Raw genomic sequence first — 24,969 nt, forward strand, 5'->3', positions numbered from 1 at the left:
TGCCCAGAGAGGTGGTGGATGCCCCATCCCTGGAAACATTCAAGGTCAGGTTGGACGGGGCTCTGAGCAAACCTGATCTAGTTGAAGATGTCCCTGCCCACAGCAAGGGGGGTTGGACTAGATGACCTTTAAAGGTCCCTTCCAACCCAAACTATTCTATGATTCTATGAATAAGTAGCAGAGGAATGTGCAGGCTGTCACAGAAAGTCTTGAGCCCCTTTTGGGTGGCTGAAGATTACACTTAGAAGTTTTTTCGTTAGCAGAGGAATGTGCAGGCTGTCACAGAAAGTCTTGAGCCCCTTTTGGGTGGCTGAAGATTACACTTAGAAGTTTTTTCGTAAATAATCCTGATTGATCCCTTCCATAAGACTAGCCAGTGTTCAACCCAGATATTCAGTGGATCCAACAGCTCAGCCCCCAAATTCAGAGGGATATGTAAGCTGGCACCAGCTGGGGGGAAGAGTTGTGGTCTTGGCAGGATTTCCTTTTACAGAAGCTGTGCATACTCTTTCCAACAGACTGTGGTTGTCTGTGTGCACAGTGATTGGGTCTGTTGTTACTTTGCAGGGATGGAAATCGTATTTGCTTTTCTGTAGTGCCAGTCCCTTTAGGGTCTTTTACGTGCACTGGAGTTACACTGGCAACCTGTTGCCCAGCAGTTCTTCAGTTTCAGGTTTGGAACTGTCCTGTAAATGCCTGGTCTAGGTGAACTACATCTAACTTGTCCGTTCAGCCTAATGCCTCCTCTGTACTTAATTCAAATTGACCTAGTCCCTCTGACCTATATACTATAAAGGTAGGTGTGAAAGTTTCCCCAGTTGCTTCACCAGTAAAGACTGGGAACAGTGTTCAGTGAGCTTCCCTGCATTGGTGCCGTCATCCTTGTATCCCTTTTTTACCTTGGTCTGCAAGAGATCTCACTGGTTTTTCTAGTTGGTTTCCTGCTTTTGATGTAGTTAAGTAACTTTGCAAGGTGCTACCCAAACATTTTTAGTTCTTTATTTACTGTTTACTTTTGACCTACTATGTGTTTTATAATCTCTTCTGATCTCATTAGGTAAGCTTTCTGTTTTTAAAAGCTGACCTCTCTCTGATGCCCTCCTTAACTTCCCTATTCAGTCATGCAGGGAGTAGGATTTTGTTGCTGGGGCTGAGGTATTCTTTTGACTGCTTTTGTTTTCTCTTCTAACTGTGGTGAATGTTTCACCTGGTCTTTTAATACAGAATTTTGTCTGCTTTTGGGGGTGTTTTGTGTGTGTGTGGGGTGGTTTTGCTTTTAACAGCCTCCAAGCTGTTGCAGTCTTTTTGCTGTTTGGATTGCTCCTTTTAGGGTTGTGTGTGTTTGGGTTGGTTGGTTTGTTTGGGTTTTTTTGTGTGGAATGGGTTGGGAGGATTACTAATTACTTCAATTTTTTTTTACACTGTTCCCTTTCTTGAAATTCATTATCCATGTGCCAAATATTTTTATTGCCTGCTGTATTCAATTATGATGTTGAAATATAATTGCATTGCAGGCACAGTTACAGAGCAGCTTTCCTATTGATACCCTTTAACTAGGTCGTGTGTACCACTCAAAACCAAACAAAAAATGGCATCTTTTCATGTAGGTCCTAGCACTAATTTCCAAGGAAGCAGTCATTACTTGGAAAAAAAAAAATACTCTCTACGTGTCATTCTAATGAGGCACAGGGTCCAGTTTATATCAGGAGATTTCAGTTGCCCACTTATTACCTTTCCTAAATTTGCAACTTTATAATTTCCCTGAACTGGTAGTACAGTTGATGATACGTCTTTATTACTTGATTATGTGACTTCTACCATAAGAAGTTTATTGGGTTTCTCTTCTCCTGTAATACTTTACACCATTAAATGTTTATATGTCCTTCACATACAGTGCCGTTTCCCACCTGCCTGTTGTTTGTCATTCCTGTTGGAATTGCTGAGTAAGCTGGTAGCTTCTCAGCGTTATACTGCATTGATTTGTCCTCCTTCCACCAAGTCTTGGAGATGCTTATTACTTCGAGGGTGTCGGGTGAGGCCAAGCATTTGGGCTTCCCACGTGTTACTTCTGAAATTTCTAGCAGTAGTGCAGAAGTGTTTGTAAGTTCCAAAACTCTTACTAGCATGCCAGTCTGGCTGACTCTGGCATGACTAATGTGCATGCCTAACAAGTTCTTCCTGTTCCCATCATGCCTTAATCCTTTCCCTCTGTATCATTGGCTTCCTATGTCAGCCTCCCTCTCAGGCCTCGCATGTGGAACTGGCAGCATTTCAGAAAATAACACCATGAAAATCCTGAACATGAGTGTTCTGCTCAATGACCTGAACTGACTCTCCAGAGCATCCATCCTGTGTTTCCGTACACTACCGTTACTGGCATGGATCCTGTGGACTACTGTTTTCTTTGCTGAATCATCAAGTAGTCAATGTAGATGCCCTGTGAGGTTGCTACCTTTGCATCTGATGGGTGGTGTGCCAGCTGATCATCAGATGCCACAAATACAGCTAGCTGTGTGTCTAGTGAAGTCGTTCAATACCCCCGCCTGCTTTTTCCTAGTCTTTAAGTCTGTCTGCTACAAAGAGGATCCCTAGTTCAACAGGACTCAGTAGTATCAACTGGAGGGTGGATTGTTTCTAAGAGATTAGCTCTGACCCAACTTATGACCACATGAATGCTTGAGATGGCAAAAGACATGATGAAGCGTGGAACAGAAAACAAGTAGGCAACATGTGAGAGCGCCTTTTTCAGTGGCATTGCTAGTTATCGATTATAAAACGGCAGTGAAGTTCATACGAGGCAGTGTTTTGTGGTTTGTTTGGTTGGTTTTTTAAACTTTTTAGATTTGTTCCCTTGTAATGAAAGCATAACCCTAAACTTGTCAGTCTTCAAATACAGAAAGTGCATTTTTTGGAAGCAAAAGTACTGTATTGTAGACAGCATCTCTGTATCTGTGTGAACTTGTGTTTGATAAGAGACAGTGAAAGAACTGATGTCCCAAATGAAGATCCACTTAGCCTTGTATGTTGGCTCCCAGGGCTGGCCAATGGCAGATACCGCTGGAAGAATATAACAATAGGGGAAGTCTGTAAAGATGCTGCTGTATCTTCCAGTAATTTCCTATACTAGAGCTAGTGTCTTTGTGTTTATTGGTTTTCTAATTGTATGGCTAGTGGCAGCATGTAGTAACCAGTATACTTGCTCAGAAAATGGTGCTTTGTCTGTTATCTTGATGTCTGAGAGTAACTAAGGCATGTCTGCTGTGTACTAAAAATTGGGGCCTCAATTAGATACTCTATGTACTACTGCATCATTCTGTCACTAACTGCAGTTTATCCCTCTTCAAAGGGACCAGTGACTGGTCATCTGGCCTGTCGCTAACGTGCTTCTCTGTTGCCTAAATGCTAAGTGCTTTTCTTGTTCAAGGTTAGCGTGGTTATGTTTACATTATGAGTAGTTTTGTTCTGTCTTGTGCTTTGCTTAATCTGCTAAAGCAGCAATGTGTCTGAAAGCTCCTCTTCTTTTTCCAGCAATATAGGCTGGTCTAATAAAAGTAATTATCTATCTTTAAAAATTTTATTGCTGTTCCTTTTTGTTTAGGCTGTACTGCATGCATTTCTTCTTGTGGGGTGCAGATGTAAGCAGTCATCATCCTTGCCCCTTTTTCACTGCCCCTTTTGCCTCTTCCTCTCTTTTTGAGCTGATGTCCCTGCACATGCTCCTGCACAGTGAAACACAGCAGAGAAACAAGCTTGGTCTAAGTTAAACTGGCAAAAAGGAGAGAGATATATTTTTAACCAGATCAGTTCCCCAATCACACGTTTGTTCCAGAACAAGAAAGGAGGCTGTCTATCTGGGGATGGGAAGGTTGCGTGAGGCTGTTTTTAAGCAACAGCTCTGAACTTCACTGTTACTCAACCATCTATGCAGTCATTTGTGATTTAAGGGGTGGAAAGACATTGAGAGATCGTCTAGTTCATCTGAAGGCGTGATATGTCTGTGTTTGTGTACCTACGCTGACTGACAGATGTCCATCTGTCTTAAAAACATCCAGTCTCTTCAGCAGACATTACTTTCAAGACCACTGAGAACTCCCTGATTTTGAATCATCTTTGTCAGTCTTAAAAGCGCTCTTTGGTATGTCTTTTCTGTGACAAAAATATAAATTCCTTTTGGCTTTAATTCCAGCACTGTATTTAGTCTGCCTTTGAACCGTTGTGTCATTGGTTAAATTACATGGCTAAGTTCTATACAAATAGTGCAATCTAGAGTGCATTGATTTAATAATAATTCGTGTGATCCAAAAGATTAATTTATTCCAGCTGTAGAGTTAGTGAAGTCTGAATTAGAGGGCAAATTCAAATTCTGCTGAGGCTTGTTTCTTAGCTTGTCTTGCAACATTATCATGAGCTTCTTAAAAACCAGTACCAAAATAATTGAATGGTTATTAAATTGTCAAAGTTATGCCTTTTAAAAATATTCAAGTATACTCTAATGTGTCTTGTTATTGTATAGTTCCTAGCGTTTCAAGTCTCTTGCAAGCTACTGTTTTGCAGTGGACCTTTAGAATATGTAGTTTAACATGAAGAAGGATCAATGATTTTTAAAGGAATAGTTTTGAACGTTTGGCTGAATTGCAGTCTCTCCTGTTAGCTGATATCTTGACATACAAGTTTTGTAACGTATTACTGCTATTAAAAAATCCTGTGTAGTTCCAGTTTTTTCTTAAGAAGAAACCTTTTCTTAGGTTTCTTTAAATATTTCTCGTTCCTTTGAACTAAGTTCCACTTAAGCAGAAAACTCCTGTGTGTTAATTTCTCACAGGCTTGGCAAATTCTCGGTTATTGGCATAAATTTTTTGTTCAGCTGTTTATGTTGTGCCCCTAGGTGCTTATGTCTCAGCATGCATTGTGCATTTGGCAACTAAAAAAAGCATTTTAATGGTCCAAATGGATGCCTTTATGACTGTATGTCTAGTGTCTTGTATGTGTAAAGTGTGTAAATTTAATTAACAAAGTTATTTTCCAGAACAAATTGCATACATTTCTGCCTGCTTCTACTCATTCATCTAATATTTTGAAAGAACAACATGTCTCACAGTTAGCTGAAATTCATTAAAACATAAGTTATGATTCATCTGTAGCAGGAGAATCCCAGTTATAGCTCTAATAAAATTTTGTGTGACCTTTTAATATCTACAACTCCTGGTTTTCACTGATGTCTTGACTAACTGCTTCAGGTCATATTTTAGCAGAACAAAAAAAAAAATTATGAAAACCCAGCATCCCCGTTGCTAATGGTCACTGGCAGTTTGGGTAAAACTGTCAAGTAATTGGAAGGAAAAATTCAGTATCTTCGTTGGCAATGAGAACAGACTTTCTTTTAAGGTAGTATGTGTAGACGCTAAAGGTAGGAGTTGTGTGTTAAGCTGCTGTCTGAAATCTATGCAAAACAATATTCTCTGGCTCTTGGTTTGTAGTTAATATGCATGGAATTTCTTGCTCTCTTGGAAGAATGGAAATGGTGCTGTGGTGTTAAACTTCCAGACTTTTAGTGCCTAGAGAATGCTTTTTCTCAATCAACTTTCAAAACTAATTTTATGCCTGAATCGTCCTGCTAGTGATAGAAGGGGAAACATTATACTAGTGCCTCAAAACTAATGTTTGCTGCATTCTTGCTAGTGACTTCTAAGGAAAGAAAGAATCTAGGAGCTGGAGCTGTTCTTGTCTGATCTCTTTAGCATTGTCTTCACTATTTTTTACAGGGTAGCAGTTCTGGGGACCTTATGCAGCTTTCTAAAACATTTTGCATGTGGTGTTCTTAAAACATTTGGTTTTGGATATGTTTTACTTCATGGAATTTTAGGAAAGGGTTCTTCTGAATCTTTTCGAAGTATTAATTGCAAAAAAAATGGCTATTTGAAGGAAAACGCTTTCACTGGAAGTATTTTGTCTCAATTCCAGTTTGTAAGTAGGATGATCATAAACTGTACATGAGATCTTTGGTGGTACTGAAATTGTTTCAACTTCGACTTGCAAAGCTTCCAATGACATCTTTTTGAAGGATGCAACACAGTCACCCTAAAATGTTATTCTTTGACATTAGCATCTCTAATTCAGGACTACTTGCTGCTCCTGGAGAGGAGACTGCATAGCGTTGCTGGGGGAGGATAAGTAGTGGCAGTCCTTTTAAGTGCTTGTTAATTTGAACATTTGTTAATCTGACTACACTTGGAACATGGAGTACATGGGTTTTGAGGTCATTTTTAGATATGGGAGCAGCATGTGGTTTTTAAGTTGCTCACTTTCTTTGAAAATTGGGTGGGGAGGTGACTTTGGCTGGGACCTGTCCAGTTCAAAACACTTACAATGTGGCCAGATGCAAACTATTTATTGGATCAAATGCAGTATTTTCCTGGTTTTTCTGTCTGCTGCTACAAAAGCGAACATAAAATCATTTAATGTCTTCTGGGGTATGAGAAGGGTAGGAATAGCCAGGGAGAAAATGCCAGCTTTGCTTTAATAGTTTTTGTGAATAGTTTTTGTTAACAATCCAATAGTTTCAGTGTATAATCTGAAGGTAGTTTGAGTTGATGAAAAGAAGTATAACGTATGACTAATAATAAAGGTATTGGGGAAACAAAATTATATTTCTTAGAAATACTTAAATATGCCCCATAGAAAGTCATAATCAGGTGACTGCAGACTCTGAAGTAATAACGTTAATAATTTGTAATGACACTGAATTGATTTAACAACTTCATAAAGTCTGATTTTTCTGCCCTGGTTCATAATTGTGCGATTGGGGAAAAACAATTTGCTTAAGTAGGTCAGAGCATAAATGTGAACAGTTTTATAATGTAAATATACATATTGTTATATAATTTTATTAAATGTTACAGATTATGGTGTCTTAATAACGTAGAATACATTGGCACTTGTTCTTGGTTGCTTTTGACATTAGAGCAAAAGTTTATCTGGAGGCACAGTCCTTACTCTGGATATGTTTAATAAGCATGTGTACCTTCTTGAAAGATTAAGCATTGTTTTGATAAGAGGAGTTAAGTCTTCGTGTTTGCATTCCAAAATTCAAAATCCACTTTCTCATAACTTTTTACTGAGTTTTTTGGGAACGTGCTGAATGCTTCCGAGGTTTTAATCAAAATGAGGGTTCCAGAATTTATGAAAGCAAATAACCCGTTTAGGGAGAAAGGCCTCAACCCTCACTGACTTGTAATGGGCATGTGGAATGCAGTAACTTACTACTACTTTTCTTCTCCCCCCTTTTCAAAAGCTGGTCACAAAGGGAGAAAGATTAAGTATGAAAGAGATGGAGGGAGGACAGAAATGGAAAAGGAGATGGAAGGGGAGGGGGAAGGGAAACAAAGGTTAAAAATACATGAAATACAGAAATGAGTACAATGGGCAGAAGAATGAATTTTGAAGCGTAACGAGTTCAGAGTCTGATGGAGGCAGGAGTACGCACTTAAGCTGTCAGTTCCCAAATAAACAACTAGTTTTTAAATTTGTACGTACCGATGGTATTTGGCATTCAGGATATGTGAGTGCCCTACTACTTCCCATAAGGAGCTGCGTAGAGAAGGGATTCTGTGGCTTCTCCATCCCTGCCATTCTGATGCTGGGCTGCCGAGAAGGCTAGAATCCCATGGGTTGGAGGGCTCCCTGGCTTGGTGAGAGATGGGAGCTGGCAAGTCCAAGCTCACACCTGCTTTTCATCACCTTTACCTTGGGCAGTATCAACAGCGGCTGCTACTGTTGTGTTTCTGTAGTGTTCATTGAATAAATTGTGATTTTTGGTCATTTATTCCCATTCTGTAATACCTTGTCACATCTCAAATTGTGTGAGGCTGGTAATGCTGATCAGAGGGGTGTTATGTGGTTATGGCTTTGTTACAAAACAGTGTATGGTTCAGCATTTCCTGATCTAGTGCTTAATAAGAGCCAGAATCAACTGGGCTAAGTGCAGAGCCAACCTATCTGCTTTCACATGTATGGCGCTGTACTGCTCAGATAAGCATGCTCGCCTAGAAGTAGCTGAGGGATGTCTGTCTTCAAGCTCCATTGCTCCCTCTAGACCTGTGCTGAGAGACTTGTAGGCACCTTTAATGGAAAGAATATGTATAAAACAATAAGCCTTTTAAAAAAAGCAAGGCTGATTGATTATTGTCTTTTGTGATTTTTGGTGTTGAAATAGATTTGGTGGGTTGGTTGGTTTTGAGGAGCATGTTCCTATGTTTACCTTGCTGGTCAGGACTTGGATAGGATTAGCAGAAGTTTACAAGATAGAAGGCTAAACCGACAAGTCAGAGGTAAATATGGAAGAGCAGGGGATCATGGTGTGCATGATCACAGAAAGTACTGTGATAATACCCCGGTGAGGAGCCTCGGCATCACAATTGCTGTGTTTTAAAGAGGATGTAACCTCTCGTCCCATTCTGGTAGTTCCTTTTTATGTCATTAGCTTTTATTATTTAAGACTAGCAGGCTCGTTCTACTCGGCATTCAGAGGAAGATGAAAAAACTCTTCTCTTTCCCCACTGGTCCTTCACTTCCACAGTCTTCTGGAGGAGCTATAAATTTTCCATTTTACTTCTTGCTTTTTTCCTTCCTCATGTCTACTCTCAAATCATGTCCTCCCTTCCCTCTTGTGTGGGTGACAGCTTCATGCCACTGTTGTTCATCATTGCAAAGAGTATTTTAACTTTGAAATGACTAATGATTTCCCTGTTGCATGCATGATTCTGACAAGAAATAGTAAACATTAAGGCTGTGTTAACACTGCTGTTGCTAAGATCAGCGGCCAAGATGCTGGAATAACCTTGTGTCATGGCATTGGCTAATACTTGGGTCATACTTGGAAAGCTGTCTCCGCAGCTGTATGGGCTAGAAATATTTTTAAGGTTTGGGGTTTTTTTGTTTGTTTGCTTTGTTTTTAAATTAAAAAAACTTAATTAAAAAATACAGCCATGTCTATACCCTTCCTGGCCTAACTGCATAGGATCTGTGTTGGATCCTCACTTAAACTTGATCTTAATGTCTTGGAAAAACAAATGGCTTTAGTGGCTGAAGTACAACCCTAGGGATTGATGTTCTGAAGATACTCAATTCTAGGTAACTTTATTTCACTTAATGATTTAGCAGCTATCCAGATGTATAAACCTGATATCTAGTGATTGAGATATAAAACTGCTTGATGATCTTGGGTTTGTGGTGGACAAGAACTGCAGTCGGAACATGGAAGCATTGTAATTTGAAGCAGTACGAGCTGATTAACTGGTATGTCCTGTTGGTTAGTGTATGCATACTCAGCTGTGTGTCTGTGCAGACACCATGACAAATTAGTCCCTCATACAAACTCAATTTATACCCAGTTGAGGTTGTCATTATGGCAATTTGGGGAAGAAACATTCAATCTTAGAGGAAAATTCAAGTGTCTCACCCTAAAACAAGATACATAGACTTAGACATGCATCAGTAACTCTGAGCAACGGAGCGAGTAATTAGATAACCTGTGTGGAAAGTGCCATCCTGAGGAATTTCCAGGTGCCCTGTGACCTGTGGTGCTGCAGACTAAGTGCTCTGACATTGCCACCCGTACCGCCCTGAGGAGTATCTCTATGGAGGATGTTACGATTTTTTGAAGGTTGTTTCTTGAAAGTGCAGTTACGTCGTGCTGCAAGTCCTTACGTTCAGTTTCAAACACACTTGTGGGCTGGCAACATTAAAAACTGTCTTGAGTATAGAGGTGGGTGAAAACGGTTTTGTCCTGAGCCGTGATTCTCTGCTTGTGTGGAATGTAACTTTTACTGTCGATTTTGTTTCTCTGAGGAACTGTAAATATTCAGATCTTTTTTTAGCAGTGCTAAATAAGCCTACATAAGCAACTTGTGTGATTTCTGAGTAGTTCTGGATTTTGTTACATGTAAATATTTATTTTAGCAAAGTGAACAGCAAATTTAGGAACATATGTCATAGAAACTCAATTTGTTTCATGAAGTTGATGGACTGATTGTCTTGGGAGAGTTGGAGGGAGAAGGTGCAAAAGAAGGACTTTGTAAATACAGAATAGAGTCTGACTGAGTGTCCAATCTGAGCATACCTAAGAGTCATCGTCTCTCCCTTGTAAATTGTTACTTTTACCTTCTCTTTTCTGGAATGCTGCCCATGTTGCCTCAGCTCGTCTAATACAGTACACAAGAACAGCAGCACTGGTCCTGCAGCCGAATGAACAGCCACATCATCTGGCTGTATTTGTGAATTTATGTCCATTTTTTTAAAATGAATTTTAATATATTGAATGCAATCTTAATTAAGTTGTTGTAGGTTCACTTTAGAAAATGACCTACCAGTAAGCAGTCCTCTTATTTTTAACCCTGATTATGCTGTTGTTTAAACTAGATTTTCTTAAAATAGTAGCTGCTTTCTGAGCTTCCTTAAGATTAGCTGCTCAGCTAAGCAGAACTTGCTAACAAATTGACGCCTAGCAGCTCAGGTTTTGATTGTGAGGCTGATCTCTCTAGGGCATGTAATGATTTCAGGAAAACCACCAAATATACTAAGTCTCTTACATGGGTAGATAAAGAAATCTCTAAATGCTTGTTTCTGAAATACAGTAGTTGGGAGAGTTGCTCATTTGATCATTTAGTCCTGAGAATGACTGAAAGAATATGCTGTGTCCTCAGAAGTATTTAATAACTTTTTCAGTAATTATATAGTATTTTAAATAAAAAAATTGCAGATCTTGCTTCCAGCTTCTGAAGCCAGTAGATTGTGGTGATTGTCTTCTGATCATTATGTATTGGCAGTAATGAACCAGTTGGAAGAGTTGCTCATTTGATCATTTAGTCCTGAGAATGACTGAAAGAATATGCTGTGTCCTCAGAAGTATTTAATAACTTTTTCAGTAATTATATAGTATTTTAAATAAAAAAATTGCAGATCTTGCTTCCAGCTTCTGAAGCCAGTAGATTGTGGTGATTGTCTTCTGATCATTATGTATTGGCAGTAATGAACCTTCTTCATTGACTAAATGTGTTGAAGGAGTAATGTAATATAGACTGTTTTTAAGAATCTCAGCATATCTCCCACAAGGAAGAAGAATGTTATCGCAGAATAAATTTCCTGTTCAGGGAAATCTATGGGGTTTTTTGACATGCTCCAGTCTTTATGATTTTTGCTAGATGAAGTCATTATCCTAGTAAGTTGGGGGGGTTTGTGTATATGTGTATAATTGGACACAGGCAGGGTAATGGATTTCAAACACTTTACTCAATAGCTAATTCTTTTTCCGATTGTGTAAAAGTAGTCAAGCAAGTAGTGCTTTTTTAACTCATGTCAAAATATGTGTTAAGTAGCACTGTAGTGGAAAAAATAGCTTTTTGTTTGCATCTAGGCTAACTAGGCTGAAGGAGAAACTAAAGTCTTTAAGGTGAGCTAATTCTAGAAAAAAAGTGGTATTTACCCTTCCCCCAAAAGGCCCTTTATATTGGCTTTCAGAATAGGAAAAATATCATCCATGGGCTTCAGTAAATTTTCACCTCAGAGCCCACTTTGAACTTGTAGATAAGTTGCTGAAGAAACTGGCTTCTATTCTTGATTCAGAAAGTGCTTACACACTCAAGTAAATGTTGAATGGCACTTGAACCTCACTGAAGCTACTCAATCTTACATTTTTTTGAAGCAATAAATAAATTAATGTTTTCTGATCTTTAGAATATGGTTCATGTTACATATCTCTTTTTCTTCACTCACTTCTGTAATCTGCTACATAGAAGGAAACATACAGCAGGGTAAGATGAATGGGTTTTTTCTCAGATGGTATTTTCCGATCCTAGAGGTTTGTAATGACAATTGTCTCCCCACAATTTAACAGATAGTTTTGTGTGTGAATTGTCCCTTTGTTCTTTTACATTGCATCATACAAAATCAGAAAACGAGTCTGCAGTAAACATCAGGAGGCCATTTGGTCTCGTCTCTTGTTAAAGGGCAGAATCAAATATACTTACAGTATTCCTGACACTGGTCTGGTTTTGGAGGCCTTTGAGGATGCACTGATATACGTCCTCCCAGGCAGTCCCAGCATTCATGTTTCTTACCATTAGGATTTTTTAAACTGAACATTTTACAGTTTGGGTTTCTTAGCATCTCTTCTGTTGCCAGATGTTCCCCTAAGTCTCTGAGTTAAGTGGCTGGCCAACCATTTCCTTGTCTTTCTCTTTCTTCTTATAAATTATAGTTGTTTTTCCTTTATACTCATCAATATTCATATATCATGTTGCAAATCGATTGTCTTCATTGTGCCTCTTTTTCTTGTGCTTTGCTGTTTTTCTGTCTTTCTTTTCAATAACCCGATTTATTTCCAATTTCTCCAAGTGGATCTATTACTGTGATTGTTGGTCTTTTTTGCACTTGTGCCCATTTCCTTTGAGGAAATTTCCTTTCCTGTTAGGAGCTACTGACTTTTTCTTCCTTTTCTTGCTTCTCTTGTCTTCCAGGAAATCTTATGTATTAACTGTCTACATTTATCATATTCTGTCTTTATAAATTTGGGGGGGGGGTGTTGCTGTTCTCCCTTATTCCCCTTTAGAGGTTCATAAACTCTTGTCTTGACTTTCTTGTGTCTTATCAGATTTTTTCCAGAATATATCTGGTAAGCTAAAATGTCCTCGTACCATGTTGTGTGCTTGTAGGACTGTTGCGGAAAGGCACTCAACAGATTTTGTTGTTGGCCAGCTCCATAATACCATCCATCAGGTTTCCCCTTTCATCACAAACTAGATACTTTCAACGTATCTGTCCCCCTCCTGTGCCTCAGAGCGTATGTACAGATGCCCTTGGTAAAGCTATCGGTGTACATGTTCCCGCCTCCTTCATTACTAAGTTGTATTCTCTTATATTAAGTAATGTGAATTAGTTCACTGGATTGTGACATTTGGAAATGCCACAGCCTGGAGTATAACAAGGTTTAGAGTGCATCAGTTGCTGCTTTCTGTGATTCTGAATAAGGCTGGCATTGCTTGTGCAAGGGATCACGGCATACTGTTCTAATGATAAACTTTAATTTCTCTTTCTCCAGATGCTTCTAGTTTGAAACAGTATTATGTGAAGGTTTAGCATTTGAAGGTGTAGCGTGATCCCTAGTAAGATAGAGTAAGCTTTATGTTAAAAAATATAAATGTTAGAATTTCTAGAATTCAGGAACAATAGCTTGTTCACTTGTGTAAAACAAAAAGGAAAACACTGCCATTGCAACTTTGCTTGTTCAGAGTACTTTCTGGGTGTGTTGTAACTTGGAACTCCTTGGAGCTGAAGTGAACGCACTCTGGTCTTACGAAGGGATGAGTGTGCTGACTTTTCAAAGTGTCTGATCCTACAGCCCTGGGTGTCAAGTAACATTAGGGCTATAGAGACTTTCTTCCCTTCTCTGGTTATAAAAGATGGTAGGTTAAATAACTATAATTAAAATGTCTGTCTAAATATCATTTTACCTCTCAGTTCATCAAGTTTAATCCTTGTCACTTCAAAGTCCTGCAAGTTTTTTTACTACTTGGAAGTCTTCAAGTGAAACCAAAAAAAGTTCTCGTTCATCTTTTATAAAAGTAGAGAGGAATATTTGATCTGTTACCCTTCCTTTCCGCTATTCTTCCCACCTTCCTCCCCTTTCTTTTCCTCCCCCTATGTAATTCTCTCTCATCTTTTATAAAAGTAGAGGAATATTCTTGATCTGTTACCCTTCCTTTCCGCTATTCTTCCCACCTTCCTCCCCTTTCTTTTCCTCCCTACCTGTAACAAGGAAGAGAAACTTTTCGTAGTGCTTCTGATGGTACCAGCAATAGACCAACGTATTCACACTTACTGCCTTTTCCCCCGCACCCCAAGTTAAAGCATCCCTTCACTTTTTTTATTAAATGTTCTTGGTAAATAAAAGGCAACTTGTATCCAGTGCTGCCTTATATTAAAAGAGGATACTTTTAACAGTGCTTTCTACATGATGTCAGCATAAGTTAGTGGCATGCTGACTCTTACTGTGATAGCTGACTGATTACTAGAATAGCTGGCACACTTTTGCTTTCAGTCTAAATATTTTCAGTAACATATAGCAAGCAGGTCAATAATTGGTTTAGGTGATTTTGATTGTAAGACATTAATAAGAAATACGCTTAGGGCACTGGTAAGCATGGTGTATAAGAGACTATTTTGATACTTTCTTTTGATGTTTATATAGGTTTGTACCTTGTGACCTTCATATGAAGTGCTCCAATTCTCCAGGAGTTGTAACAGACTAATGGTCAAGTAAAGTACAAGGCTGTCCTACTATTTTCATTAATGAAAATAATGTAGTAGTAGCTGAAGTGACACATGGGGCAGCACTCTGATCGGGTGACCCATGCTCCTGTGCTTCAGCCACACATTTTCTGGCTAGCCTTTAAGGTCAGTGTTTAGAGTGTTGGATACGTGCATATATTTCAGTAGTCTTGTCAAGGAGACAGACTATGTATGTCTGCCTCTTTTGATGACAGCAATTGTATATAAGGAAGCAATATTAGTTTAAACTTACTGTGTTGCAACTGTCTCTTTAATTCAGTTTTTCAACTGAAAATAGGGAAAAACAATATACATATGATCAGCTGGTTTTCATGGAGTAGTGCCTGACAACCTCTATAGCAAATAACCTAAACAGTTGCCTGTTGTTTAGATTAGAGCTGGGGAAGACTTTTCAATAAATAGTAAATTAGGCAATGGCAGGATGGAAAGTTTATAGTCTTCAGATTGCTTGGGAATTCGCTGTAGCACCTGTAAATAGTTTTAGATGGAAATATTTTTTCAGTGTGTAGCTCAAACAAACAAACAAACAAAAAATCACAAAATACGGAGCCTTATGAAAGAAGATGATATTTACAGGTGCTTCTAAGGGTCTGGATTTGGTCCCTTCTGCTTCTGTACAGTTTGAAACATCTTCCACCAACTTGCAGCTACTGAGTATTCGGGGTGCTTTGTATCACTCCTGCTGTTAACACCGTCAGCAGGGTGTGTCATAGGTTCCTGGCACCACGATGAGAAGCTGGATAACCCATCACACAAGCAAATTTCTGAGTCTCTTGGTTCAATAGGGCTCAATCCCAAGCTCGGAGCTGTTTTGCTTTTTAATAAGATGCTTCACCCTAAATTGCGTAAAAGAACTACTTGAAGCTGATTGTTAGAGCCCTCCCAGGGAAGTGCAGCATCTGGTTTGGTGGATGTTCTTTAAAAAACAAACAAACAACACCCTCCCCAGCTTTCATACTAGATCAAGAGGGAACCAGAGTCAGAAAGATGAGCACACTCCACCCCAATATGCTCTCCCACTCTTGTGGGATACATGGGTTCAAACTTCTTTAGGCAAAAATAGGACTCAGATCTCCAGCATGCGATGCATATCCTTGCTGTATGTCATTGGATAAACGGGACTCCTAGCATCACATCTGCTGCCTCTTCTGCTTTTTACTGAAGATTTTCTCTTCTGTTGTTCTCTTCTGTTTTCTTTCAAGTGCCTGGAGGTGCAAACTTTCATCTTAGGTCTAACAATGTGTTGCTCAAAAACCCCTCCTTTTTATTCTAAGAAAAACAGATAACAGATGAAAATAAGGATTTTTTTTCAAGTTGAAAATGTACGTATTTACTTAGCTGTTCTTGACATCGATACCTGTGGAATTCAGCACTTAGCCTCAGATCTCAGATTTGCAGTCAGGTTAGATGGCAAGTCTGTTTGTGGGTTATTGGCTTTAAAACACAAGAAAAGCATTGCAGGCTTGGAGAAAATAGGCAAGTAGCTGGAACCAAGGATGCCAATAAAAAGCAAAAGAACATCACTAGAAAGAAACAAATTCTTTTCTCTGTATAGCTTGTCTAGGTTCTGTGAGCAGGTTTTCTATTGTCTTTGTTTAGCGTAAGACTAGAAATGCTCTGTCAAGTTTTGAATCGCAGACTTGGACTTTATATTAGGCTGTGAGAATTAATCCCAAAATGTAGCAGTCAGTGTTTCTAGTTCAGAGATGGAAGCATTAATGCAGGTGTGAGACCCTCCTCTGTAATTCTGCATACAGTTCTGGACACTGATGTTCAAGAAGGCGAATTTAAACTGGAAAAAGGTGTAGAGAAGAGCGATGGTCAGAATGGAAAGATCCCCTTTGAGAGGAAACTGAATGAACACAACGATTTAGCTCAGCAAAGTGAAGTCTGAAGAGGCATACAAATTCTTTCTATAAATACTTTGGGGAATAATAACCGGGAAGGGAAAAGAACTATTTAAACTAAAGGACAATGTTGGCACAAGAATAGCTGGGTACAAGCTCACTGGGAAAACATTTTGGCAGGAAATCGGAATGTTTCCAGAGGTTCTGAACTTCAGTGAGGTTTTGTGGCAACCTTCTAATTTTTCATTTTGGGGGGTTTGTCCCCATTATTTCTAGTAATTTTTAAGATGGAGAATGTGTATCATTTATGAACAGAATTATATAATATAATTATTCCTTATGATAGCAGGAACCCTGAAGGTCCCTTTCAGCCTTATTTCTTGAATCTTAAGAGTTAGAATCCTCTTGGGTCACTGTGCTGTGAACCTTTGGTCCGTATTGCACCTCAAAGACATCTGTGAATGGTAATTAAGAAAAGTAATTCTGTTCGGTAGGCTTCTATCTCCTGTGTAGACATGCTGATACCTTTAGTGGCTCCTACTAACAGGGAGGCAAGTGTGGGGGAATACAGAAGTTGAAAGGTTGGAAAAACATATTTAGTCAGATTTTGTGATGTATAGCAAGTATGGTTACCAGTGGTAGTTCATTTACCCAAAGGCTAGAGGTTTAAATTTAGTCCGAATGGTATGTTTATATCACTACTACCACTAGTACAAAAATATATGTATGTAACCTTTACTTTTTCTGTTGGTACTCACTGCCAAGGACCTTCAAAGCATATGCAAATGTTTCAGTAATCTATTTGACATTCAGTGATGGTCTCTGGATGTTTTCTTCTATTGTCCTTTTAAAGCAGCAGTAATGATGCATCCTAGAAGGAATTCCCTTTTGACAAGAAAGTAAATGTGTATATGTTTCCCTGAATTGTAGCCCTCCACTAAGTGTATTACAGCTAATAAATCTCATAATCCAAAGATAAAGGTCAAGAGAATAATCCTAAAGTCCAATTTGAATCTTACTCAGGCTTGCTTCTGTGCAAGGGGAGAGAGTGTCTTCAGTGCCATTGCGATCTAATAATTTTGTTGATACTATTTAGGGGATCTGGGATACCTTTCTTCAAAATGCTAGTAAAATGCCACTTGTTGATGTGAATGGAGAACAGTGTAATAACCTGCGTTCTACTAAATGTCAGGTAATAGTCCCTTCTGGCTTTATGCTCTTCACTATCAAACAAACAAAAAAAAAAAAAGTGGGGGAGAAGGGGGCAAAAAGAAATAAAAGGAAATCTAAAAGAAAGTTATGACTTCAGCTTCCTCTTCTGTTCATCATCACTGAGAGAAGGGAACTTGTCCAGTTTAATCCAATAAGGAGGAAGTTGCTCTACCAGCAGGCGATAACAACAGGTTTTGGAAAGTTATGAGAGGACTGGGTGCTGCTGCATTGGTGCTGTAGAGACGGAGAGGCATATCCTTTTCTGCCGTCACATGATGAATGTCTTGTGCCACACCAGATAAAGCAAATGGGCTGGAAGGAGAAAAGGAATATGGGCTATTCCTTAAGAGTCCAAAACCACACACGTACCTACGTATATAGCCCCAGTACAGTTACACCGTGCAGTGATTCATGCAGTTCTGCAGTGACTGATCTGCTCATATAATAAAGCTCTTCGCCTTAGTATATTTTAAGAATCTCAGCATAGCTAGAAAGGGAGGTTCTGTTTCACAAAATACAGAGAAACTTGCAGATTATACTTTTACTGATCCTTCAGATAAGGAGTCAGACACGACGTAGTTATCAAAGGTTGTCTTGCAGTGCAGCGTTGTTAATCTTACAGTGCATTGTTGCAAATCTGCTCATTATTTGCAGCTGATAGCAGTAACAGAAGAAGATTCTTATTTTTTGATGCAGCCAACTTGACTTTTTGTGAATTTTTGACTGTATCTGTGCTTCTGGATCTGCTCCCCTCCTTAAAGGCACATGTGGTAATTATGTTTGCTTTGTAATCTCCTGCTTCTCAGATGCTAGCCTGAGGTAGGTTACCTCATGTTAGACTTCTTGATCTTCATAGCAATGTCCTATAGTAAGGACACTGCGTAGGAAACAGCTATAAAGGAAAACAAGACAAATTGGGCATGATGGTTTGTACATGTGTATAACGCTGAAGAGCAGTGCCTGATCAAATAGCTTTGGAGAGAAATGGGTTGCGCATCCTTCAGCGTGTGTGCAGTGGTTGCAGGTGCTCTAAATGTCAGAGATGCACCTTGCTTCTGTCAGCTTTAGTGCAGCATGGCTGTGGTCTTTGTATCAAGAATGATAGATATTTATGCCTGAATGGCCTATGATTTTCCACAAAAATTAACACCAGATTTACTTCAGGATTTAAGGGGGAGGTGCTCCGCAGTTGCGGGGGGTTGCTTGTCCTGCAGAAATGTGAACCTATTTGTGTATCGAGAGTACTCTGTGTCAAGTTAGTTAACTGAAATGCCTTTTTTAAAATTACTATTTTTTTTTAAGCCTAACAGTAAGGGAAAATGCACTCTTCTTTGTGTAATCCACTTTGATTTGTCTCCTTTCTGGAAAAAGAATAAATTTTATATGCTTTTCTTCTCTATATGTCCCTATTCATCTCAGGGTTAGAAATCTTTGTTGGAGTTAAGAGGACTGGGTATCCAGGAGCCATGTGCACTCCCTTGAGAAATTCAAGTCTGTGTAGTTTTCTGTTGCTTGCGTATTGATGCAATCCTCTAGAACTGCAAGGAAAACTTTGGTCCCAAAAAGTTGTATGGTTTGTCTCTTTCTTGTTAAATTAGTGTATAGTTTTGTACAAAAAGTCTTTTGATAGTAGAAGTATTTATTTGTAACTGTCACACTGATATAATTGAGACATGTTCAACTTACTAGAGATTTTGCTCCACTCGTGGTCATTTTTGAGATTCTTAAATACTAACTTGGGATTCACGGAGAAAATATCCTTTCCTCAGGCAGTTCTTTAAGTTTGGAGGGTGTTCCTAAATTTTCTTGTCTTCCAAAGATTTCTGGTAGCTTCTTGCCAGCAGTGTTAAGGACCAAAGTATTTGTGTTCTGGTGGAGGGGTGGCTAGTGTGACAGGGGTATTTTTCCCTTCTGTAAAGGGTTCCTTATGTACAGATGTCTAAGGCGAGGCTTTTCCCATTCACAGGAGAAGGCTAATGGGTAACAGTGAGGGACACTGGGCGCATCATACCTGTTACCAAGCAGTTTCATTCTGTCCATTAAATATTCCAGTGATTATTTTCTATTATATCACATGAGCAACGTTTCTAGAACAGTCAAAAGAATTGCAAAGGACATTTCTAAATACTATGGCCTGCTCAGATACAGTTATTTTAGAGATTTGGCCCCCCATTGCCCGAAATGGAAGGGCACTGTTGCTGAAATTTCACACTGACTGTCAATATTGCTTCTGTGATCATGTGTTTTTTTCTTCCCTAAAACAGCCCACTGTTTGTAACGTGGAAGATTGGTCGAGATAAACGATTGCGTGGATGCATAGGTACTTTTTCTGCCATGAACCTGCATTCAGGACTCAGGGAGTACACACTTACTAGGTAAGATTTTGTTTTCTGTAGCCTTGACTTACGTGTTTAAATAGTCTACTGAGGAGGTGATAGGTGTGCTTTGGTTTGTTTTGGGTTTTTTTGGCTGTGTCACTGTACTGATCAATGAAAACTTGTATCTCCTTTTGATGCTAAGCGTATTGCCTGGTTATTTGACTACTGGTGTCATGAGGCTATGGTTTCAGTTAAAAACAGTAACTTGAGCTTTTTTTTAATTGGTCTCAAACTACTCTCCGGTAGCTTATTGTAACTGACTATTACAGTATTTTTTTCCAGTGTTCAGACAAATTTTAACCTTAATAGTTAATGTCAGGGCAGAAGACCAGAAAGTCAGATTTGGGGATTATCCTATTCACACTTCTAAAACAGCAGGTATTCTCACCTCTTCTCCATCAGGTGCTTCCAATCAGCTGCAGTTAATTTAATGCTACAAATTTCCATTACATGTTACTCTTCAGATACATCCCAGCCCCTGAGTGGGAAGCTTCTGGATGAGGGAGGTAAGTGATGATGATCCTTCAACTCCCTGGCAGCATAATCCTTCATTTTTTTGATCTACACCTAAATTCATTCACCTTAATATTGTTCCATTTTCTTTGCATAGAGTGAAAACTAATAAGTTTATCACTAGAGCTAGTAGCAAGCTTTCTACTTGTTTTTTCTAAGAGTTTTCTTAAGTTTATTTTCTAAAGAATCAATGGAATTTTGTTCCGTTCAGTTACAATAGACTGTTTATAGTACTTTAAAATAGAAACTACATTCCGGCATGTGTAGACCTCTAAAATTGTCATCACTTAAAATAATTGGTGCCTCCAGATCACTTTAGATTTGAGGCTTTCCTCCATTGCAGGGTCTTCCTCTTTGCTGTTAAAATGCCTTGTTGATCCCAGTACTAAGTAATATTAAAATGGGACATGTTCTTTCTTATATGTCTCACCAGTTTGTTGCAAGCTGAAGTTCATTTCATGCTTCTCTCTGCTCAGCTGGAAGAAATCAACTGCTCATCTCCTGGAGTCCTTACAAACTTCTGAAAGACCTAGTTACCTTTATTGTGTTGGTTTTATTTATTATGTGGTCTGGAGTGTTTCTGGTTGTGTCCTTTAAAACCTCAGCAATCAAAATGGTCAATGAGAAGTTGTTTATAATAAAATTCAAAGCAATTTCTCTGTTGAAGGTTAAAAGCCTTAAAATCTTAACCATTAGTGAGCCAGACTGGAGAAAAACAACTTGCCCCCTGCACTGGGGAGCATTTCATTTAAGTGTACACTTTAGAGTGCCTGATCGAGAACAATGAGCTTGTACAGAAAATTACCCCCTAAGACTAGGAAGGTGATAGATTTTTTTTTCCATTCTCACAAGTCAAATAGTGCTGTACTCTTGCATACCTTTAAAAATGCTTATAAGATTCTTGTTACTGCATTCTAACTCTGAAAGCTGAAGTCAAAATACATGAAAAGTGATGCAAATTAAAGGGAACTGAAATATTTTCAGTGCAGTATTTAAGCGATGGCCACATGCTGTGGAAGTTTATACTAGGCTATTCAGAGGATAGTTCAGTAATTTTCAAGATGAAAGAAATGAAACTATATACCAACCTATTTTTCAAAAATCTTGGAGAGATCATCAGTTGTTTAACAAAAAAAAAATTATAGTGGCATATTGGATTTTATTACCTTTTATGGGCAACCTTTTTCATGACTGTGGCACCAAAAATGTTTTCTGTTTAAAAAAAACAAAACAAAACACCACCAAACTTCAGATCTGACCACTGAAATGTGAAGTTCATATCTGAATTTACGAAAAAGTTGTTCCCTTCAATCAATCATTATTTAAAAAAAGAAAGAGAGGGTTACCTGTGATCAGTTTCCTTCATGGTGTTAGTCCTTTCAACTACAGAGCTTCCAGAGGAGAGCATTTGAGGAATAAAAGAAGCACCTTTGAAACGTCTATGAACTTTCAAAGTTTGGAGCTCCACAGGCCTCCTCAGGAGGGATCAGAAACTAGGACGTTACAGCTTGATCCAGCAGTGTGTGGGCAATAGGCTCCTGCAGAAGATATGACAATTTCTGAAAGAGGAAAAAAAACTTCTTCAGGGAAGGCAAAAATTAATTGACAAAGTAGGTAGAATGAGAATGGACTCTCCACTGACCAAAATTTTCAGTTGAGGATACAGATATTCTTCTGACTTTATTTTACTTTGACACTGAGAGACACTTTTATTCAGTTACTCTGGAGGTACAGTGTGGATAAACAGAACCAGGTTGTTTGTCTAGTTCATTCTTATCTTTTTCAGCACCTTCTGTGGAATTGTGGCCCAACTTTCAGTGAGTAAAATGGTACCGAAGAACAGCTGTTCTTAAATGCTTGGTGCTTAGCAATCAAAATACCCTCAATTTCCTTCATGCATGATTTTATTACAAATATGCTGAGTAGTGCTTAGGATCACGATAAATCAAATTTCCCTTAATTCTAGTAGCGATCTCTAGTTGTATATTGTATACAATGTGTAGCATATACATCTCTATCTGCATACAATAGAGTAGTTTCTTCGAAATAGCATAATGATAGTTCATCTAGGAGTCTGAAGTGAACAATTTCTTTCTTGGGACACCCACACCGCCCTGCTTAAACACCTTTTGGGGGTCTATAAACAAAAATGGTGATGATGTGTGACCAAGTGAGTTTCATTTCTCCATTTTGAGCTCTGTAGGTTGTTATGCTTGTATTGCCAGTATGTTCTAAACAGGAAATTTATGTAGAATGATTCATCATTAATTGGATGCATCTGCCTAAGTCGTGAGGAGGGATGAGGATACCCATAGTTAAAAATGCTAGTACTGTATTCCTAATAAAATCTACATGTTAGAATTCAACTTTCTCTGCAGTTACATCAGTGAAACACAGGGGAAAGGAAGTGTATTAATAAAATCTTCTGCAGAACTTTAGGAAAAGATAGATTCAGATTTAGTGATTTTTATATAATTTTACTAGGAGGTTAGCTGGATAAAAATCTATCCTTGTCCAAAATGTTTTACAGTATTGACTATTGTATATTAGGACGTAAGAAGTTTATCATGGGCAAAATAGTCCTTTAGACTGAATGTGTTAATTGAATATCCCACCTGAATACGTAAAAATAAACCCATCGAGATTATGAAAAATACCTTGTGTTTTGCAGCTCCTTCAAGAAAATACACTGAACTTGGAAGCAGGTTACCACAGAATTTCATAACAGGTTGATAAATTACTTTTTCATGTATTCTGTTCAGCAGTAAGACTTAGGTTTTGGTATTGTAGTTTTAAACTCCTGCTCTCTTACACTTGAGATACTGAATGAAATGGTTTCGTTTACTAATTTTAGTTCAGTTTTTCTACCCATTTCATATAATTTGAAGTCGTATTTTACGCCTAATGGATATAACATGTATAGGTGTATAAATTAAGCTTTAACTCTGCGTTGGTTTATCCTATCAAGGCTAGAATATATATCTGGGGAGGGAAATAGTAGAGAAGAGGCAGATAAAGGGAGACGTTGTATGACAGAGCCTTCTGTCATAGAAGAAAGCAGTGAAGAAAAATTGGAGGACTCCAAGCCTTAAGTGGATTAGCATAATGGCTGAAAACTGGATTTAAAATTTAAAATCATATGTAACCCACCCTCCTTAACTAACATAGGCCTGTCTTTACCGACTATATGATATAATCAGTCTTTTTGTTGCCTGTTCTACTTAACCACTCCACCTGGGAGAAATGCAGCTGCTGTCAGACATTCAGCCTAGTTGTGGTTGATCAAGAAATGAAAACAAAGAGGGAAGCTTGGGATGAGAAGCACAAGATTGAAGGAAATGAAGCCTGCAACCAGCTTTCTCAAAACTGAATTTGGGTGTAGATTCCATATGAGGATTTGGCTGCCAGTGGCATCAACTACTGCCCTATATTTGTCAGCAATTTCAAGAGTCTTAGTCCATGTTGCTGCCATACCACCTGCCTGCTCTCTGTGAAAAACATTGACCCTTTCTTCGTGTTCCACACAGTAAAGTTAACTGTCCAACTGCAAGACTACAGTATGGCAAACTTATTTAAGGAGTAAAATTAAAAAATATTGAATGACTGATCACATTAATATTGATGTTGGCCTTATTTACTAAAGACTAGAGGCAAGTATTTGTGCAGACAGGGCAGCTTCCCTCTTGTGTTTAGCTGAGGTTACTACTCTGTTTAATTCCTCTTTCTTTTTACTAATCATAGACTTGTTCAATCTTCCATGTAATCAGCCCCTACAACTCAGTGCTAACTTCCCAAAGCCTTTACTATCAGGCAGTCTTGCTATGGGTGTAGTCAGTCATTGCCATTGATCCAGGGCAAAGCATACTCATGTATCTGACTGCAATTTTTGAACTGCAGAGTTGGGGGAATTATATATGTTTTTGACATTTGTTGTGACCTTCACTGTTCACAGAAGTCAGTCTAAATTAATTCCTGCAAATAGCATTTCATGTAATATTTCAGAGCACATTGTTGCTTCTGTGTTGCCCACTGATAACACTTCGCAGGCTGTCTTATTTTGTGGCTTTGATTTATAGTAGACCACTGCTGAAAGTCAGCTTTTTTAATTCTATTACTACTCTGCGTCTGGTGGCCACTGATTAAAAATGCTTGATAATTGTGCGATGAAGCTTACACTATCACTTTCAAAATTAAACTCTGCAGAGAGCAATGTAGACTCTTGACAGCCTGAACAGTGTTACGCTATTCTTGTACGTTTAACATGGTCGTTAAAGCCAGGAAGCATCATGTTGCTTCCTTTTCATTTGTACGTTTCTGTGAAAAGCAGGCGTCTGCTGATTGCCTCTGAGTTTTCAAGGTCATCTTATTCAGGCAGAGGGCGCAAATTTTGCCCCTACTAAAGGATGACTAGCAACAGAGGGAGGATCTCAAGGCGAGAATAGGTGCTTCGGGAGATCTGTGGTAACATGGTTCTATGTCTAGTTGAGTGGACGGACAACCGGTGTGTCCCACTGAGCATGTGAGAAGCCAGTGGCAATAGCGATCTGGAATGTGTAATTCCTAACTCCCACTTACCCCTCATGACCTGAGTTAGTTGTTTTTAGTGGGGTTTCAACTTATAAAATCCACTAAGCTTTAATAATAAAAGTGCCGTATATGCTGTCAAAGCCTTTTGA

The 24,969-nt window shown here is 38.7% G+C and overlaps 1 protein-coding gene across 1 annotated transcript in view; it reads left to right on the forward strand.

Annotated features, from left to right (window-relative positions):
- The window catches only part of AMMECR1 (Alport syndrome, mental retardation, midface hypoplasia and elliptocytosis chromosomal region gene 1), a 153,842-nt gene that overhangs the window by 84,874 nt on the left and 43,999 nt on the right, over positions 1–24,969 (forward strand). The window contains exons 2-4 of the mRNA XM_009276620.2: positions 16,101–16,226; positions 18,209–18,221; positions 19,667–19,777. Of these exons, the coding sequence (XP_009274895.1) occupies positions 16,101–16,226; positions 18,209–18,221; positions 19,667–19,777 (250 nt within the window). The remainder of the gene's footprint in view (positions 1–16,100; positions 16,227–18,208; positions 18,222–19,666; positions 19,778–24,969) is intronic.

The sequence above is a fragment of the Aptenodytes forsteri genome, unplaced genomic scaffold (genome assembly GCF_000699145.1).
Source record: "Aptenodytes forsteri isolate BGI_AS27 unplaced genomic scaffold, ASM69914v1 Scaffold107, whole genome shotgun sequence".
Taxonomy (NCBI): Eukaryota; Metazoa; Chordata; class Aves; order Sphenisciformes; family Spheniscidae; genus Aptenodytes; species Aptenodytes forsteri.